Here is a 20,945-nt window from a genome sequence, read left to right on the forward strand (position 1 = left end):
AACACTAGCTTTTACATATAAGGGAAAATATGCATCTTTTGTCTCTCTGTGCCGACTGATTTCACTTAACATAATTTTTCCAAGCCTTTCCATTTCTTTACAAATGGTACAATATCATTCTTTCTAACAGATGAGTAAAATTCCATTCTGTATGTATAACCCACTTTCTTCATCCATTTGTCAACTGAGGGGCATTTGGCTGATCCCTTACCTTGGCTATAGTGAATAGTGCTGAAATAAATATGGCTGTGCTGGTTAGCCTCTTTTATTTTGCCAGTCTTGAGGCTATTTTTTTCTGCTGGATGCTCTCCTTGGGGTCTTTTTGCTCAAGGCTAGTGCTCTACCACTTGAGCCACAGCACCACTTCTGGCTTTTTCTGGGATTAATTTGAGAGAAGAGTTTCACCAACTTTCCTGCCTGGGCTGATTTCAACCACAGATCTAAACATCCTGAATAGCTAGGACTATAGGTATGAGCTACCAGCACCTGTCCAGCCTGAAATTATTTTGAGCAACTTAACTTCAGTTCACTAACATGGACACTAGAGGCCTAGCTGGAATGTTAATGTACCTGACCTGAGTGGAAAGGCTTTGAGTTTAAGCCTCAGAACCAGTAAGCAGGTGTGCACACAAACAGAAAGAAAATTACACAAAACACAAGACCTTCCCTTTTTCTTTCTCTAAGTTCTTGATGAAACATGATAAAATCACAGAAGTGTAGCAAGAATTGAGTTTTCTCTATAAGAATGTGAGGTTTTGGGGCTGGGAAGGTGGCTCAGTGGTAGAGCGCATGCTTTGCATGCCAGAGGTCCTGGGTTCGATTCCTCAGTACCACATAAGCAAAAAGAAAAAAGCCGGAAGTGGCGCTGTGGCTCAAGTGGTAGAGCGCTAGCCTTGGGCTGAAGAGCTGAGGGACAGCGCCCAGGCCCAGAGTTCAGGCCCCATGACTGGACCCAAAAAAACAAACAAACAAAAAGAATGTGAGGTTTTATAAACTTATTAGTTTTTTCTGTTGTTCATGGGTTTGAACATAGATCCAAGAGTATAGTATGTAAGTGATCTACCCCTGGGCCATTCCTGAAGTTCAAATCATTTTATATTTTTTGGTATCATTTTCATTTTTATTTCACTTACAAACATCTTATGAAATGAAAGAAAATAAGAAACAATGACCAAATTATCACCAGTTTAAACTAGAGCAGTCATCACAAATGTTCCATCCAACTCATGGTCCTGTCCGTGGACCTTAAGACCTTTTTCTAGAAACAACTTGCTCAGGGATGAAACATGCCTGCTTAATTGGTTGGTGTGTGGGTTGAGCATCTCACTTAGTAGTGACTAATTTCTTTGTAATGATGGAACCTTAGCCAGCTACGGATATTTCCCTAGAATTGCAACTTTCAAGCTAGACATTTTGTTTGTCAGAAATTCCAGAGAGCCCCAAGATCTACAATAGAATCAATGCTGAAATAATTGAGAATCCCATGCCACCAGAGCTTGAGGGACACTTAGGTTATATCGCCAATCGAAAATTCTCCTAACATCTTGGCCTCGCCTCCAGCTCCTAGCCAGGAATAAACAGAAAATAAGTATTTGGATGATTTTAGACAAACTTTGAAAGCCTCTGGTTGCCTTCTAGATAACCATGAAAGCCAGGACGCTTCACCATTCCTTTTAGAAGTACCTCGCCTTCACCAGTTTCAGACCTATGATAATCCTTAGGGCCCAGGTGAAAACTACACTTTTGGTAGGGTCTCTTTTGAAAAGTGGACCAAGGCACACTTGAAAAGGGAGCTGAATGTAGCAATAGACTTACAGCCCATTCACTTGCAGGACATCCACTTTAACCAATTTGCAACTCATTCACAGATTTCATCCAATCCAATGTTTCTATTACAACTGATATCAAAGATACAGAAACCATCAATGAGATTCTCCTGCAGGAAAACTCAATGGTCACTAAGTAGTCCACTGGTCAAATCCAAAGGAACAAGCATGAAGCCTTGGAAAGTGTGGATGGAACTCCTGAGGTCAAAGTCCAGTGCCAGCCCCCAGAGCTCCTGCTGGAGGAAGAGGTGACTGTGTGCACCATCCCATCCAGTGAGCAGGCTTCCGGGAACACAGACAAACATTCTGCCAGCAAATCTCCAAAAGCTGCATCCAGCAGGGTCAGCAAAACTAAGAGCCATGCACAGAAAGAGACCAAAAGGATCAGGGAGAACCACCCCAAGAAATGTGATGAAACCAAGCAGCCAGGGAACAAAATCAAAAAAGAAGAAAAGACAAGCATTCCCAAGACCAAGCACAAGAGAAGTCACCCTGAGCTTAGCCAAGAGACCTTCAAAAGGCCTCAAACCAACCTAGGCGTGCAGATGTGGGAGTCAGTGCAGGTTTTCCATGCACTAGGGAAGAAAAGTGAGAAGAAAAAGGAGCTGCCTTCTCCCAAGGCCTTGAGAAATGCCAGCAGCACACAAGAAACCAAGTCCACTCCAGCTGTGAAATGCTGGCTGGATATTCCCCATGAGGGCAAAGGCCCTAAAATTACTCAAGTCAAGAAAAGGGATAGGAGTGAAAGCCAGTGTCCATCACCAACCCAGGATGAGCTGCCTCCACCTGGGAAGGTCAAGCTGGTTCCTTTGCCTTTTCTAGCCCCAGAGAAGCCTCAAGCTCGACCTGTTTCTCGCAGGCCACAGTCTCTGGCCTCCCAGAGACCCACTGTACCTTACCACGCTCTCCCTTGTTCTAACACAGCTCAGCCTACTCCAGTCAGCCGATCTCAACCAGCTACTGCCAACAGATGCTTCATAGGTTCCACCAAAACATCACAGCCAATTGCAGCCAAAACAATCAAACAGGGATTGACCACCACTCCCCAGCCTACTGTGTTTGTCTGCTGTTGGTAGGCCTGAACTTTACAAAACATAAAATGGAATAAAAATGAAAAGATCTATATTTTCTCCCACCCCCTCACTTTCCAGTGTGTACTCTATTTTGCTCTCCATTTTAGCCTGACCTGGCACCAAGGAATGACAGAGAATGCAATTGCATAGTCTGTTTCTAAGAGGAAGGAATCTGGAGTAACTGTTCCCACTGGTTTCACTAATAGAAGAGAGAAAATACCATCAATGTGTTTGGCATATGAAAGAACCAGAGAATGGGTGTTTGCATGGTCCGAAAAGCCAGAAGAAGCAAAGTATGGGTAAAAGAATTGTGGGCCAAGTCAGAAAGAAGGAAAGTCTGCAGTCAACTTGGTCTTCTACCTCTCTAATGTTTGCTTCTATAGTGTTGAGGTGATTTTCAAAGCATCAGGTCACTGAAGACCTCTGATTCTGAAAGTTGACAGGAAGAAACATCCATGAGGTTAAGGATGTAAAATCAAGATTTCTCCATGAAAAAAATTCCTACAAAGAAGGGGACAAAAGTGAAGACCAGAAAGAGAGAGAGAGATGTAAGTCCAACCTGGTCCAGTCCAAGTTGGTCCAGAAAAGAGGGTTCAAAGAGAAGAAATGAAGAGAGAAGTGTCTTGTATGAAACATTCCCTAAAAGCTGCCCTCAATAAACTTCACCCTATCCTTCAACCAAGTAACAAAGAGCTGCTTAATTCATTTTTTTTGTGTTCAGAAGTTGTCTAATGGAATCAACTATAATGGTTTCATGAAAACTGTAAGTTTTCAACTTCAATGTTTCTTTACTTCTTTGGTCCACCCAATCCCATTTTCTGGGAATCTGATCCTGTGATTGGCTATTTGGTATCTTTAAATTGCCCTACTTTATGACATCATTCTCCCACCGAATGTATCCCCATCCCTTAAAAATCTTGACTTTTCCACAGAGTTGTCTAAACACACTTGGATCATCACAAGTGACCTGTAGAAAGCAAGCAGTGGTCAGTGAGCTTGCTATTGTATATACTCATTTTCTTTAGTGTCAGTTATCCACACATCCTCTAGTGTCATCTCCCATCCCCTGCATCTCTGTTATCTCCTCTCTTTTCATGTCAGGTAAACAAGAAACTTTTAAAGATTTTTCATTAGATTCCCCTGCCCCTAAATTTAGTAGTAGAATTAAGACAGCTCAAATAATAGGGGGAGGTGAATATTTGAACTAGAAATCTAGAGACCTACTTTCAGTATTGGCTGTGATATTTACTAGGTATGTGATTTAATCCAGTGGTTTATAAATCTCTAGCTTTATCTTCTACATGAGGATAATGGACTGCCCATCCTCTAATTCTTTCCTTTTCAAATACTGAATCTTAAAGGGCATGTGTGTATAGAGAACGAAACAACTGACTTCTTCAGAGTGTCACTTTTAACTACATTAATTGCGAACAAAATCTAGATGGTGTACAAAATTATATGCCAACGTACTTCATAAGTAACAGTCTCCTCCCAGTAATACTTGCATATTAGTCTTCCAAATTTAGGGCTGTTAAAAAAGTAGTACTCACATGTTTTGGAGTTTTCTGTGTAAATTAGGTGAAAAGAGAAATAGGGAGAGAAGAAAGATGATCTGACTAACAACAGGCAGTGATCTGACTAACAACGGGGATGAAGAAAAGATAAAGATGATATAAAGATGAAGAGCATGGAGATAATCTGAAGAAAAGAGAAGTGGTTTAGAATGGAATGTTGAAGGCGAGCAAAGAGTTTTAAACCAAGGCACAAAGAGCATAGAGTGCAATCTACTCAGAGCAAGGCAGAATTGTTTGTTTCAGCCAAAGCTTAGATAAACATAGTTGTGTTGGTAGTTTAGTATGGCCTTGTTTGTTATTCTTTGGGTAAATGCCAAAAAGTGGGAAATCTCCATACTGCTTTCCAAAGTGGTTGAACAAGTTTATATTCCCACCAACAGTGCAGCAGTGTTCCTTTTGGCCACATTCCCTCCAGCATCTCTTTTTATTAGATTTCTTCACAAGTGCTTGCTGTAATGCAGATTCTGGGCCCTTCTAGGGGACTGAAAGGTGTGGCTTTGAGACTGAAAGGCTGATTTCCAGGGCTGACTTGGGAACACACCCCAGTAATGGAAGCAGTGCTCTGTGCCAAACCCACTGCTGCAACTACTACATCCTTATAGTATGAGATGATTTATCTTTCCTCCAAAGACTTACAGCAGCATTTCCAGATAATCTAGCAAAGCAAGTGTAGCATGATTTCAGATAAGGAAATTATTTAGAATTTATGGTTTTTTGGCAAGGATGTCCATTTGTTACATGGGCATCTCTTGTTAAATTTAAGACCATTCGCTCTCCATGTATTTAAAATCCCAGATAAGGGAAGGATCCAGAAAGGCCTAACTGGGAACCAGACCTAATTGTCACAAGTCATAGTTACCAGGTCATTGCCAGCCATGTGACTGTGACTGGTTTCCTATAGTGGCTCAGATCTGTCATTCCCCTTACTTCCTCTGAGAGCCTCCCTCTTGCCCACCTCCTCTCCCCCACCCTCCACTCACTAGGGCATCCCCATCCCTATTCTAGCTGTTTCTGCCCAGCATAGATGCAGCCTTGGCAGGCCTCTCCAATGGTGTCTTAGGGTCACTGCCAGGTAGACAAGACGTTTAGCAAACAAGTGCACTGGGCTAGGAAAGGGGACTGAGTTTTACATTGGCCAGTAGCCAAGACAAAAAGATTATAAAAGAATAAGCAAAGTGATTACTATTTGAAGACTGTCCAGTGAGCACCCATCATAAACAGTGAGACCCAGCCAAGACACATCCAGAGCAGGAAGTTTTCACAAGGCCACAGAAGGAAGGTCACATGACAGTGAACAGCTTGGTTTATCCCGGTTGTTCCCAACCCTTGTTCTTGTCTGCTACAGTCTTCTCCTTTCATGGAGGATGTTAAGTGAACATCAACTAGGAATTCTAAATAATAAGACCTCTAGTGCAGTGCTTGACCTGTGCCGGACCTTTAACTAATTCAACTGCAACAGCAGCCCTGTGAGATTGAGTCCTCATTTTCCCTGTTACAGGGAAGGAAACTCAAGTGTGGTCCAGTGAGCTCACACAGCTTTGAGTAAGCTGAGCCCTGAACTCTGTACAGGCAGCACCTGCACCAGTGCCCTTACAACAAGCCTGGTGGTTCTCTTCCCCACAGACATCTCCAGTCTTGCACTTCTGGACCAGGCCCTTTTGGATTATTCAGGAAACTCCACTGAAGAAGCCTTCATCTCTGAGGCCGTGGTTCATGTTCAGGGTAAACCACATTGCTGAAAGCTCTGTGAATTTTGCTGTCCAGGGAAACAGATGCTTCATTGTTTGCCAAGAGACAGGCATGTTGTGAGAGATTCTAATATACATGTCCCCCTGGGACACAGCAAAGGCAGTACTCAACGCCAAGTTTATAGCTCTGAGTGCCTACATCAACAAATTGGGGGGATCTGAGACCAACAATTTAATGAGGCACCTAAAGCTCCTTGAAAAAGGGCAACAAGCTAAACCCCAATCCAGTGGATGGAAAAAAATAATTAAAATTAAATCAGAATTAAATGGATTAGAGTCAAATAACCATAGTATCAACAACATAAAGAGTTGGTTCTTCGAAAAATTAACAAAATTGACAGACCCCAAGCAAATCTTATCAGAAAAAAAGAGAACATACCCAAACAAACAAACTCAGAGATGAGAATGGACACATCACCACAGAAACAACCAAGATTCAGAACATAGTAAGGGGTAACTTCTCAAACCTTTATGCTAATAAGTTTGAGAATCTGGAAGAAATGGACAAATTTCTAGCAAATATTGACGTGCTCAAACTAAATCAATATGATTTAAACCAACTTAATAGACTCATATCAAGCATCGAAATAGAAACAGCAATAAGAAACCTCTCACCCCTCAAAAAAACCAGGACTGGAAGGATTTTCAGCTGAACTTTACAAGGCCTTCAAAGCAGAACTCACACCAATACTCCTCCAATTCTTCAATGAAATTGAAAGAGAAAGTTCACTACCAAACTCTTTCTATGATGCCATAATAACCCACATCCCCAAACCAGGCAGGGACTCAAGAGAACTAGATAAACATCTTGATAAACATCGACGCAAAACTTCTCAACAAAATTTTGGCCAATCGACGTCAACAACTCATCAAAAAAGTCATACGCTATGATCAAACAGGCTTCATTTCAGGGGTACAAAGCTGTTCAATATACAGAAATCAATTAATATAATTCATCACATCAACAAGAGTAAGGATAAGAACCACATGATTATCTAAACAGATGCAGAAAAAATATTTGACAAGATCGAGCAGCTCTTTATGTTGAAAGCTCTGGAGAAATTAGGAATCCATGGAACATTCCTCAATATAATAAAGGCTGTGTACGACAAACCTACAGCGAGCCTTATACTTAATGGTGAAAAACTAAAGCCATTTCCTCTAAATTCAGGAACAAGACCAGGATATCCACCCTCTTCACTACTCTTCAATTTAGTATTAGACTGCCTAGCTACAGCAATAAGACAAGATGCAAACATAAAGGGCATCCAAATAGGGAAAGATGGAGTAAAACTCACCTTCTTTGCAGATAACATGATCTTGTATTTAAAGAACCCCATGGAGTCCACTCCTAAGTTACTTGAGCTGATTCAAAACTTTGGGAAAGTGGCAGGGTATAAAATTAACCCTCAAAAATCAATGTCTTCCCTGTATGCCAAGACTGAAAGAGCAACCCCTTTTGTAATAGCCCCACAAAAACAAAATATCTAGGAGTTAAATTCAATAAAGTGATGTACCTCTATGATGAAAACTTTAAAAACCTGAAAAAGGAAATTAAAGCAGAACTAAGGAAGTAGAAAACTTCCCATGCTCCTGGATTGGGAGGATTAATATAATGAAAATGGAAATACTGCCAAAGGCTATCTACAAATTCAATGTGATACCTATCAATATCACAACCTCATTCTTCAAGGAAATAGAAGAAGCAAACCAAAAATTCATATGGAACAATAAAAGACCCTGATTAGCAAAAACAATCCTTAACAGAAAGAACAGTGCTGGAGGAATATCAATACAAACTTCAAACTCTACTACAAAGCCATAGTAATCAAAACAGCTTGGTACTGAAGCTTGGTACTGAAGAGCAATAGAATAGGACGGAAGACCCAGAAATGGACCCCTAGACTTATAGCCACCTAAACTTTGATAAGGGAGCTAGAAAAATAGAATGGAAGAAAGACAGTCTCTTCTGTAAATGGTGCTAGATCCCCATATATCACCCTGCAACAGAATCAACTCCAAATGGATCAAAGACCTTAAAGTCAAAACAGATACCCTGGAAACATTACAGGAAGGAATAGGAGAAACTCTAGGGCTCCTTGGCACAGGCTGAAATTTTCTTAATAAAGACCCAGAAACACAAAAAAAAAAATCAAAGAAAGGTTGGACAAATGGGATTGCATGAAACTGCAGAGCTTCTGCATGGCAAAGGCCATAGCTAGCAAGATCAATAGAAAGCTCATGGATTGGGAGAAGATCTTCACTAGCCATACAACAGACAAGGGTCTCATATCTAAAATATACTTAGAAGTCAAAAACTTAAATCCCCCAACAACAAATCCTCAAAGAAACTACTTCCTGATTAATAAGTGGGCTAAAGACTTAAAAGAGAAACTTCTCTGAGGAGGAAATAAGAATGGTCAATAGACACCTGAAGAAATGCCCAACTTCTCTAGCCATAAAAGAAATGCAAGTCAAAACAACATTGAGATTCCATCTAACCCCACTTAGAATGGCTATAACCAAAAATCTCGTAACAAGAGATGCTGGAGGGAATGCTGGAGGGTCCCAAAAGGGACCCTACTGCATTGTTGGTGGTAGTACACACTTGTTCAACAACTCTGGAAAACAGTGTGAGGGTCCTCAAAAGACTGCACATAGAGCTTCCCTATGACCAAGCAATCCCACTTTTTGGCATTTACCCAAAGGATAACAAACAAAGCCATACTAAAGCTACCAATACCACAACTCTGTTTATTGCAGCATTATTTACCATAGCTGAGATATGGAACCAACCTAGATGAATGGATCAAGAAAATGTGATACACACACAGACACACACACACACAGACACACACACACACAGACACACACACACACAGACACGCACACACACACACACACAATGGAATTCTATGCCTCCATCAGAAAGAATGACAACACCACATTTGTTAGGAAATGGAAAGATTTGGAAAAATTATAGTAAGTGAGTAAGCCAGGCCCAAAGAAACATAAGTCCCAGGGTTTCCCTTATCTGCAATAACTATTATATGTCTAAGACAAGCAGAAAAGGTCAAAAGCTATGTACATATGGCCATATAACCTGATGCTAAGCGAAATGAACCCCGAGACAGGGACACAAGAGGTTTTATCTTTGTTGCTGTTGTCTGAATGCAGCTACAATATACAATGTGATTTTTTGTTTCTTTTGCATGTATAACCTCTGATGTCACTGTATTTGATTCTGGTTTTCTACATATTGTATACACATTTTCCTAATTTGGGGAGGGGAAAGGAAATAACAAAATGCTGAAATAAGGATACAGGTTGAATCATAAAAATGGCAATACTTCCCAAGGCTATATAAAAATTCAATGCGATACCTATCAATATTCCAACCTCATTCTTCAAGGAAATAGAAGAGGCAATCAAAAATTCATATGGAACAATAAAAGACTCCGAATAGCAAAAACGATCCTCAACAGAGAGAACAGTGCTGGAGGAATATCAATACCAAATTTCGAACTCTACTATAAAGCCATAGTAATCAAAACAGCTTGGTACTGGCACAAGAACAGACCTCAGTACCAATGGAATAGAATTGAAAACCCAGAAATGAACCTACAGACCTATAGCCATCTAATCTTCGATAAGGGAGCTAAAAAAAAATAGAATGGAAGAAAGACAGCCTCTTCAGTAAATGGTGCTGGCAAAATTGTTTAAATACCTGTAGAAAACTAAAGCTAGATCCTTATATATCACCCTGCACCAGAATCAACTCCAAATGGATCAAAGACCTCGGAGTCAAAACAGACACTCTGAAAACATTACAGGATGGAATAGGAGAAACCCTAGGTCTCCTTGGCACAGGCCAAAATTTTCTTAATAGAGACCCAGAAACACAACAAATCAAAGAAAGGTTGGACAAATGGGATTGCATAAAATTGCAGAGCTTCTGCATGGCAAAGGACATAGCTAGTAAGATCAATAGAAAGCTTATGGATTGGGAGAAGAAAATGTGATATATATACACAATGGAATTCTATGCCTCCATCAGAAAGAATGACATTGTCCCATTTGTTAGGAAATGGAAAGGCTTGGAAAAAATTATATTAAGTGAAGTAAGCCAGGCCAAAAGAAACATAGGTCCCATTGTTTCCCTTATTTGCAATAACTAGTATATGTCTGAGTCAAGCAGAAAAGGTCAGATAAGTTGATGTTAGGTAAATGAACCCTAAGTTATGTATTCAAATGTTTTTTTTCTTTCATGCAATTGTTTCTAACACATTTATAAGATTATTTCTTTGTTGCTTTTTATGTCCCTCCCCCAAGGTATAACCACTGCTTTTCCTGTATTTGATGTTGGTATAATTTGTGGAGGGGAAGGGAAAAACAAATCGTTTAAATAGTGATACAGGTGGACCCATTGCAACCATGAGACGTACAAGTTGTTATGTCGAAAACGAACTTTACAACTTTGGTGGTGGGGCGGGGGAGGGTTGGGTGGGGGGTGGGGGAGGATGGGATGGGAAGGGGAAACAAAGGAGGAGGCTACAATGCTTGATAAGAAATGTACTCATTATCTTGCTCATGTAATTGTAACTCCTCTGTACAGTATTTTCACAATAAAAAAGGGATACAGGTTGACTCATTGTAACAATGAGATGTACAACACACTATGTTGAAAATGAACTTTACAACTTTGGGGTGACAACACACTATGTTGAAAATGAACTTTACAACTTTGGGGTGGGGAGGGAGGAATTGGGGAGGTGGGATGGGAAGGGATGGTAGGAGAAAAACAATGGAGCTGTAACAATGTAACAATGCTCGATAAGAAATATACCCATTACATTACTCATGTAACAGTAACCCCTCTGTACAGAATCTTTACAATAAAATATGTATTAAAAAATACTAGAGGGGCTGAGAAGGTGGCTCAGTGGTAGAGCGCTTGCCTTGCATGCCTGAGGCCCTGGGTTCGATTCCTCAGCACCACATAAGCAAAAAAGAAGAAAGCCGGAAGTGGCACTGTGGCTCAAGTGGTAGAGCGCTAGCCTTGAGCTGAAGAGCTGAGGGACAGTGCCCAGGCCCAGAGTTCAGGCCCCATGACCGGACCCAAAAAAAAAACAAAAAAAACTAGAAATCATGAAACTTTTATAGGAAAAGGTAGGAAAACACTAGGGACCCTGGGCATAAGTCAAAACTTTTCAAGTAAAAATCTAGAAACACAACATATCAAAGAAATAACTGATATATGGGATTACATCAAACTTAAAAGTTTCTGCACAGCAAAGGAAATAGCTAACAAGATAAACAGAAGAAAAATCACAAAATGGGAGAAGGTGTTTACCAGGGATACATCAGACAAGGGTCTAATATCCATAATATACTTTGAGGTTACAAAATTAAACTCTCAAAAAATAAACCCTCAGAGAAACAACAACTCAATAAATGTGCTAAAGCCCTAAACACTGACTTCTTAGAAGAGGTAAAATCGGCCAATAGACACATGAAGAAATGTTCCACATGTCTAGCCTTAAAGGAAATGCAAATCAAAATAACATTGAGATTCTACCTTACCCCAGGTAGAATAGCCATTATTAAGAAATCTAACAATAACACATGCTGGAGAAGATGTAGCCAAAAGCAAACTCTTATACAGTTGGTGGAAATGTAAGTTTGTCCAATCAGTTGGAAAGCAGTATGGAGGAAAGCTAAGCACAGAACTACCCTATGACCCACCAATTCCACTCTTGGGCATTTATTCAATAGAGGAGAAGCATGGATATACTACAGCTTCCAGCACAACCATATTCACGGCAGCATTATTAACCATAGCCAAGGTATGGACTCATCCCATATGCCCCTGAATGGATGCATGGATTAAGAAAATGTGGTATATATACACAATGGAATTCTACTCATCCATTAGAAAGAATGATATTGTAAAATTTGTAAGAAAGTAGAAAGACTTGGAAAAAATTACATTAAGTCAACTAAGCTAGGTCCAGAGAAATAAAGGTTGTATGGCCTCCCTCATTAGTGAGATCTAGAATGTACCTGTAAATCTATAAGTAAACACAATGGGTGGCATGCAGTTATAAGTGAATAATAGATGATATAAAGAATGCAAATAGTATAATTCTTCAGAAAGACTAAGTCAAAGCCCAACAAAGTAAGTAGCAAGAAATGGGTATTTGCTAGAGGGGAGAAGAGTAGAGGAATGAGCAGGGGAAAGCAGTAGAATAAAGGCAAGAATGCATTGTACATACCACAGAACTGAGATAAATAAGGGAAGGGGCGGGTCGAGGGGGTGAAGACGTTAAGGGATGATACAGATCAATATGCACTGGATTCATATTTAAAATTGCAAAAAACCAATACAAACCAAAAATTTAAGAAAATGAGGGAAGGCTTGGGAAGAGTGGAGAATGTGGAAAGGCATGACATTGATTAAGAGGCGCTACGTTCATCAATTGCCATGTTGAATGACAACTCCTTTCTACAACCATTTAAACATAATAAAAAAGTTTGTTCACTCTGCTTTAAAATAAACAATTGCCATGAAAAGACATGCAGTTGGAGGTGGAGCTGTGGCTAATATTGTAGAAACCAGGCTTGAGCAGGAAAATCAAACAACAGTGAGCAGATCTGAATTCAAGTCTCAGATAAAGACTTTGCCAGGTGCCTATGGTATGGGACAGCAACTCTAACTAGAGGATCACAGCTTAACGGCAGCCCAGCAGGAAAGTCTAAGACATGCTTATCAAATTTAATCACCATAAAAAAAGCTGGAAATATAGCTGTGGATCCATTTGTAGAGCACCAGTCATAAGCAAAACCTAAAGGATGTAGTCAAGCACTGAGTTCAAGCTTCAATATAGAAACCAACAAACAAAAGCAACACATCTTAATAGTGTTGGATTCCTTATAAAAAAGAAACAAACGAAGAAAATGAGTAGATAATTCAGAACTTTTGAAAGTCTCTGAGCATATTAAATCAGTGGCATAAATGAGATATTCAATACAAAACAAAAGGAAAACTATTAATATTTTACTTTTAAAGCCTTTTCTCTTCATTGTATAAAGTTCTGAGAAGTTTTTGAACAAAAATACTCAATTGTATGATCCTTAAATACAAAATGCGGCTAAATGGTGCTTATTTCATGAAACCAAACCAAACCGAAACCTGACCACATGAGTCTCATTTCTCAAATCTACACATTTTCAGGTGCTCTATCATTGTGTATTTTCTCTATTTGCTCTCCATTTTGCCTGACATTGCATCCAAGTGTGGCAGACAGAGAGGACAAGAGCCCCAGAATTCTATAGTGGTGGTTGATAAGGAGAGGGAAGCTACAGTAACTGCCACCCTCATTTCACTTATGGAAGAGAAAGGAAAAATCCTCCATGCTTCTGGCATAAGAATGAACGAGATAGTGCATGACTACATGGCCCAAAGAGCCAGGGGAAGCAAATTATAAGCAAAATAATTGTTTAAAGTCAGAAAAAGTAAACTCTGCATTCAACTGTATCTTTCATCTTTAATGTTTGCTTCTAACGTGCACACACCACATTTCAGAGTATCAGGGCAAAGAAAAGATCTCTGCTTCTAGGAGTAAACATCCATAGTATAAGAATGCAAACTCTAGTGTGACCAGGGCTCAGGCCTGTTATAACAGCTACTCAAGAGGCTGAGATGAGAGGATCACGGTTCTAAGCCAGTCCAGGCAGGAAAGTCTATGAGACTCTTATATCCAATTAATGACCAAGCAGTCAGATATGTAGCTATGGCTCAAGTGCTAGCTTTGATTTAAAAAGTAAAAGTTCTGGGACTACCCTTGCTCTGAGTTCAAATCACAGGACCTATATAAAATAACACATAGAAGAATCAAAATCAAGATTTATCCAAGAAAAAAGAAGAACAGAGGAGAGATGCAAGTGCTATCTGGCCTAGAACAACCCAGAACAAAGATGTCAAGGAGAAGACACTAGAAGGCAAGTGCCTTAGATTACAAAATTCCTTACAAGGCACCAACAATGTACTTCACCCTGCTCTTCAATCAGGTAACAAAAGAGCTCTTTCATTCTTCTTTGGGTATTTGAAAGTTCTAGTAAGTTCACTAATTGGGTCAACAAAATGATCTTAGAACAAGTGTAAGGCTTCAACCTCAAGGATCTTTCTTTGTCAAGCACATTAACTATATGCACAAAGTAATTATAATATTTTATGAGGTGAAATATAATGGACAAATTATAAATAGCTTTAATAATGAACATTGGTGAGAAACACTGAGATGATGTCTTCCATTTAAGAGCCTAGATGAAAGGGGATAGTATGTCTGATTTGTAGACTTCAGATCATCCAAGACCAACCATCAGGAGTTATTAAAGCTCTCCTGGCATTCTCTACCCAATCCCCTCTTCTGGTTCAGATTCTGATCTTGTGATTGGCTACTTCAGACCTTTCAACTGCCTAACTAATGACATCATTCTCCCACCAAACCTATCACCACCTAGTAGAATCTTGGGGTTACCATGGCATCCTTCGTATATTTGCATCATCGCAAGTGACCAGTGCCCAGTGAGCAGAATCCAGTGAGCTCCTTACTGGACACACTCGTGCTCTTTAGCTTCAGCTATCCACACATCCTCAAGTGTCATTCCTCATCCCTTGTATCTCCAGTTGATATTACCCCTTCTCTCAGCATGTCTGGTAAGGAGAAAAAGGGTTTTCTTGGTATGTAACTTAGCCACACAATTTACTCTGTGACAAAATCTGTTGCTTTGTCTGCTACATGAAGATAATAAATTGGCCAATCTGGGATCACTTTGATTTTTAACACTATGCTTAATTAAAGGATAATCATGGATGGAGATTGAAGCCATAGACTTCTTCAGAGTGTCAATTTTAAACCAATTAATGGAGAAGGAAACCTGCATGAGGTGAAAACTCTATCCAAGATACTTTATCTGTAACAGAGTTCTTCAACAGCTCGTTCCACTTTAGTATTTCAAATTTAATGTATTCAAAGAATAACATTTAAGTGTTTAAATATTTCTGCTCAAATGGGGCACAGAGAAAAACAGGAAGAGAGGAGGGATGATCACACTAGCACTAGACAGATGGTCTGGAAGGAAAAGTTCACCAGGAACTAGAGGGGTTAAGAAAAGATAAAGAGGAGGATGAGAAATAGGATAGAACCACAGCTATGAAGAGCATGAGGACATTCTCAAGAAAAGAGAGGTGGTTTAGAACGGAATGCTGAAGAAGATCAAACCTTTTAAAATCAACACACAGAAACAGAGTACAATCTAACCAAAGCAAGGCAAAGTGCAGTTAGTTTTAGTCAAAGTACACATTAGTGGACCACAAAGCAAACTAAGGGTAAAAGCAGTTTTTGAGAAGTCACCTTTAGATGGTTCCTGCTTTGTATTTCTTGTGATGTTTTTTCCAGTTGACTCTGAATACAGATGGTGCTTGATAGTGCCTTTTATCAACCTGTGAACTCAGGGCATAGCACTGGTGCCAGCCATGCCCCAGCCCTCTTTGTTTCTGTTATTTTCTCAGACAGGATTTGGAGTTCTACTTCAGGCCACCCTCAAAGCATGATCCTTCCAGCTATGACTCCCTTGTACCAGTGACCACAGTCATGATCCACTACAGGAGGTTATGTGATTGAGATGAAATTTCACTAACCTGCCTAGAAGGCTGTCAAGCCACCATCCTGGACTGTTTCCCGAGTAGTTAGGATCCGAGAACTGAGCTGCTGAGCCCTGTCTTGAAAGTTTCCAATGTGAACATTTTAGACATGTATTGTAGAAATGGTTCTTTATAACATATTTCTAGGAAGGATTCTTACAGAGGGTTGTGCAACATAAATTTCAGCATTACTTTTCATTCTGATTTTTAAATTTCATGGAGGTGTGTGTGTGTGTGTGTGTGTGTGTGTGTGTGAATACCGAGGTTTATGCTCCAAGTCTGGGTGCTGTCTCTAAGATTTTTAGCTCATAGCTAGTGGTCTACAACTTGAGCCACACCTCTACTTCCTGGTTTTGCTGCTTAAAAGGAAATAAGAGTCTCACAGGCTTTGTGGGGTGGAGCAGCTTGGAACCATGGCCCTCAAACCTCAGGTATCTGAGGAGCTAGGATAAGAGTCATAATGGCCAGGCATGCATATATATATATATATATATATATATATATATATATACACACACACACACCCACATATATATGTATATATATGTGTAAAATATACAATAAATATAAATATAAATATATATGAAATACTCTACTTTTCATCAGTAGTAGTTCAAATAAAAAATGCATTTTATCTTTCTGGCTAAAACAAAACATACTAAAAATCAGTCCATTGAGATCCAAAAATCAAAGAGAAAGACTTTTCAAAGAATAAAAAGCAAAAGTTAATCTCCATATCTTTACTTCCACATTCATTTAAAACAATTTTGAAAGTCCATTTTGGTTTTCTATAGTTAAAGAGTTGTTTGGGGATGGGAATATAGCTCAGTAGCACATATGACACTGATGTGCTACCTACTGCACTAGCAAGGCACTTTCAGTATCACATTACATAGATAAAATATAAAAGGCCTTAATTCTGCCTGGCATTGTAGCTCCTGTCTGTGATCCTAGCTACTTAGAGGGCTGAGATCTATGGATCACACTTCTAAGCCAGACTGAAAAAGTAAGTATCTTTGAAACTATTATCTTCAATTAAGCACCCCAAATGGTCTGAAGTACAGCTGAGGCTCCACTAGCAGAGCTGTTGCTTTGAATAGACACAGACACAGACACACAGACACACACACACACACACACACACAGATCTGAAAAATAACATTCAGGCCCAGAATTTAAGCTGCAGTAGCAATAGCACACAAAGGTCTTTGTTGCATTGCCAGTAAAGAAAATGATGATCATGGGGCTGGGAAGGTGGCTCAGTGGTAGAGCGCTCGCCTTCTTTGCATGAGGCTTTGGGTTTGATTCTTCAGCACCACATAAGCAAAAGGGAAAAAAGCCGGAAGTGACGCTATGGCTCAAGTGGTAGAGCACTAGCCTTGAGCTGAAGAGCTGAGGGACAGCGACCAGGCCCAGAGTTCAGGCCCCATGACCGGACCCCCCCCCCCAAAAAAAAGAAAATGATGATCATGATGATCATAATAGAATTCTAATAGTGATTACTTTTTATGGGTGGTCATATTTTTCTTATGTTGAAGATGATTTTTCTCATGATTGAATATGAAATTAGGTTTTCAGAATAAATATGAAAACTTCCAAAATCTTTCAAAGAATTTTTGGTGCTTCTGTTTTTACTATATTAATTAAAATATCTAGCTAGTACAATTAATATCTTTAAATTGGAGTGTAATATTTAGAGAAATAGGAATGGCTACAATAATAGGATTCTTTTACTTTTGGTGATTTGCTGTCCTTTATACCATTTTGGGTTTTGTTTCTTGCTCTAGTTTTTTCTTTTTTGCATTTGTGCTATGTTGCCCAAACTGATCTTAATGTCCTGACAAGAGTGATTCTTTAACCTCAGCATCCCACATGTTAGAAATACAGAGGTATTAGGCTTCCTATCCATTAAAAAAATACTGGTCTACATCAATTATGACTGCTTATATGACATGACTTGATGCAAAAAAATTCCAAAGAAGATAAGTTACCTTACTCCCAGGATGAAAGGTCAGATAATAACTAATCATTCTCAATAAACATTAGAAATTTGAATTAAAAGGACCATTTATACTATCAAAATTATGAGATACTTAGAATAATTACAAAAGATATGTGTAGGATGTGTATGCTGAAAACTACAAAGCTTTGGTGAAAGAAATCAAAGCAACAGTCAAGTAAATGAAGTTATCCATGTTCATGGAGAGGATGACTTACTATTGTCAATTGAGGCAGGATGAGAAAAGAGAGATGTGTCAATGAGAGATAGGAGGTAGAGGTGGTGTACCTTTAAGTGAAGAAACATATGTACTGACTTGAATTGCATGCAAAAATGAGCTAAGTGTGGTATCTTATATTCCAAGCTACTTGGAATTCTAGGCACTTAAAAAGTTGAGGTTGAAAGTTTGCTGTCAGTCTTATCAATTAACTGACAAACTGTCTCAAAAAAAAAAGTTCTGAGCCAGGTGCCAGCAATTAATGCCTATAATCCTAGCTACTCAGGAGGATATTCTGTGAACATGGCAGTTCAAAGATATTAGGATCCTTGTCTACAGTTAACCACGAAAAGTCTGAAGTAGAACTGTGGCTAACGCGGTACAATGCTAGCCTTGAGCAAAAAAACCTAGGCAAATTGCTCAGGCCATGAGTGCAAGTCTCTAAATAGGGACACACACACACACACACACACACACACACACACACACACACACACATTCTTAATTCAAAACCAACTTTCACATCTGTGCTAGATTTTGGCTAAAATGAAGGACAAATGTCCATTTGCTTAATATTACACATATAATAACATCACTTCATTTACTGGTAAATATACTAAACAAGATTGATAATATCCAAATTATCTTTAATATCGTTGTATATTTAATTATATATCATATTTTTACTTTGTCTAACTTTTCAGAACTGACTATATCTAGCTCCATATCAATCATGTATGAGACTTTTGTTCATTACTTATTATTATGACTATTTGCATATATAATATGTCATTGATGAATAAGTAGAAGCTCAGAAAGTTTCACAGTTTTCTTGCAAAAAGCATTTCTTGAGGAAGTTATCTCTGTGGTAGGCATTGTGACTTCAGGTCAGAAGGCAGACCTGAAGACCTGAAGAGGTCTAACTTGGCTTATCTTATTGTCTGTGTTTTAAATGAACTCTATAAGTGTCCTGCAACTTATAAAAGGTGTCACAACAACAAGAACAATGAAAACAGGATCACTGTTTTCTCATAACCAACATCAACTGGTTCATAAAAATTCTCTTTCTCTTGATTGTGGTGCATTTTTCATCTGCTCATCCTTTGTAACATGGTGCTCATAGCAATACGAAGGAAGTACTCAAACCAATCAGGCTGACCTCTGACCATCAGTTTCCTTACTCCTGAAATAATCTAAAAAGTGCTCTAAAGATATCTGAGATCTAAAATGGTTCCATGCTAGGACATAGTTAGGAGCAAATACAAGTGCAGACTAAGGGAAAGACAGAGAAGCAAAGGAGAAGCCTGTTTCTACCCAGAAAACAACACAGGAACCACTTGGTGTCTTCTGTTGCACAGCTTGGGAAAGTTCATCAGAAGAATACCAAATGGCTTTGACTTATAAACTGATCATTGATAAGTCAGTGATTGTTGGTATTAGAGGGCTTCTGATCATAGCCAGCTTCAAATATACTGCTCCTCAAGTAAAGTGGAGTTTGTCAGTCTCATTCATTTTTTACCATCCTTTTGCTTTTTGCAGACAATTTCCAACATCCATCTTTACTTGGAACTGCAAACTCACCACAGCTCTCTGTTCCTGTGGTGAGCGATGCCACTTCTCTAGCAGGACATGTCTACAACCTCTCCAGAGCCTCAACTCCAGCCTTCACTTCAACATGGCCACTACCATCAACCTCTGGCATCTCTTTCCAGCCACTCACGGGTACTGCCTATCTTTACCAACATTCTAGCACACCCATGCTGACAGGAGTTACTGGCCAGAACCACAGCTGCACTTCAGCTTCCTCCTATCCCAGTACTTTTGAAAGGAAGTACACAGGACACACTAAAAAGAAGTCATCTGAACTTAGAGACTTCACCGTGACTCTCAACCAGGGCACAGCAGTCCCTTCAATGGCTGTGACACCACGATATGTGGATGCCAATGCCATAGTCCCTCTGTATCCATCACTGTCTGCCAGCCTGGTTCAGGGGACATTATCTCAGATTCCACATCAAGAGAGTAGCATATTACTTCCCTACCAACAAAGAAACCAGGTTTACTACTATAATCAAAACACTATGGGCCCTCTGTTATTTGGAGAGCCTGGTCCCTGCCTGCAATCATATGGCTCTGTGTCCTACACAGGGAGTGGGTTCTTTGCTCCTCAGCCTGAAATAGTGATGACACTCCAAGAGGTCCAGCCCACAGATGTCCTACCAACAGTCTCCACTTCTGGAATCTACTACTCTGTGTCTGCTCAACCTAACACAGAAACCAATTTCCAAGGTAAGCCCAGACAGCAAAGAGGAATAGGATTAGCAGGGTACAAAAGGAGGGGACAATCTGCATCTGAATAGCAGAGAGTTCACAAATGTAGTCCTGAGTCTCAACAACCACACTCAAAAAGTGACCTCCATTTTCAGGCATAAAGCAGATGGCTAAGGGTATGGTTCAAATGGAGGAGCACTTGAGCTGTGCCTCAAACGGTAGAATGCTACCCTTGAGCCAAAAAATTTCAGAGTGCACAGCCCCTGAGTACAGTATACAAACAGGGATACACACACACAATCACACATTCACATACTCAGAGATGCTGCCCAAAGGCAACAGGCCATAAGACATACATTCTCTGTATTTTGCAGGCAGGAAGACCACTTTTGATCTGAGCACCAGTGCCTCATGCTGTGGCCTATTTACTCAGGAGACAGATCTTTTTCAGCATCTTCAATTCACAAACAAATGTCAACCCTAGTGGTCCATATGAAATGTTAATGTACCAGCCCTAAGAAAAATATTGAA

General features: G+C 39.7%; 1 protein-coding gene across 1 annotated transcript in view; it reads left to right on the forward strand.

Moving 5' to 3' along the window:
- The window catches only part of LOC122125154 (uncharacterized protein C2orf78-like), a 43,579-nt gene that overhangs the window by 20,015 nt on the left and 2,619 nt on the right, over nucleotides 1-20,945 (forward strand). The window contains 5 exon segments of the mRNA XM_042699721.1: nucleotides 1,987-2,894; nucleotides 6,097-6,195; nucleotides 14,858-14,884; nucleotides 14,887-14,940; nucleotides 19,683-20,432. Coding sequence (XP_042555655.1) covers nucleotides 1,987-2,894; nucleotides 6,097-6,195; nucleotides 14,858-14,884; nucleotides 14,887-14,940; nucleotides 19,683-20,432 — 1,838 coding nt within the window.

Source organism: Dipodomys spectabilis, unplaced genomic scaffold (assembly GCF_019054845.1).
Source record: "Dipodomys spectabilis isolate Male_0828 unplaced genomic scaffold, ASM1905484v1 ptg000262l, whole genome shotgun sequence".
Lineage (NCBI taxonomy): Eukaryota > Metazoa > Chordata > Mammalia > Rodentia > Heteromyidae > Dipodomys > Dipodomys spectabilis.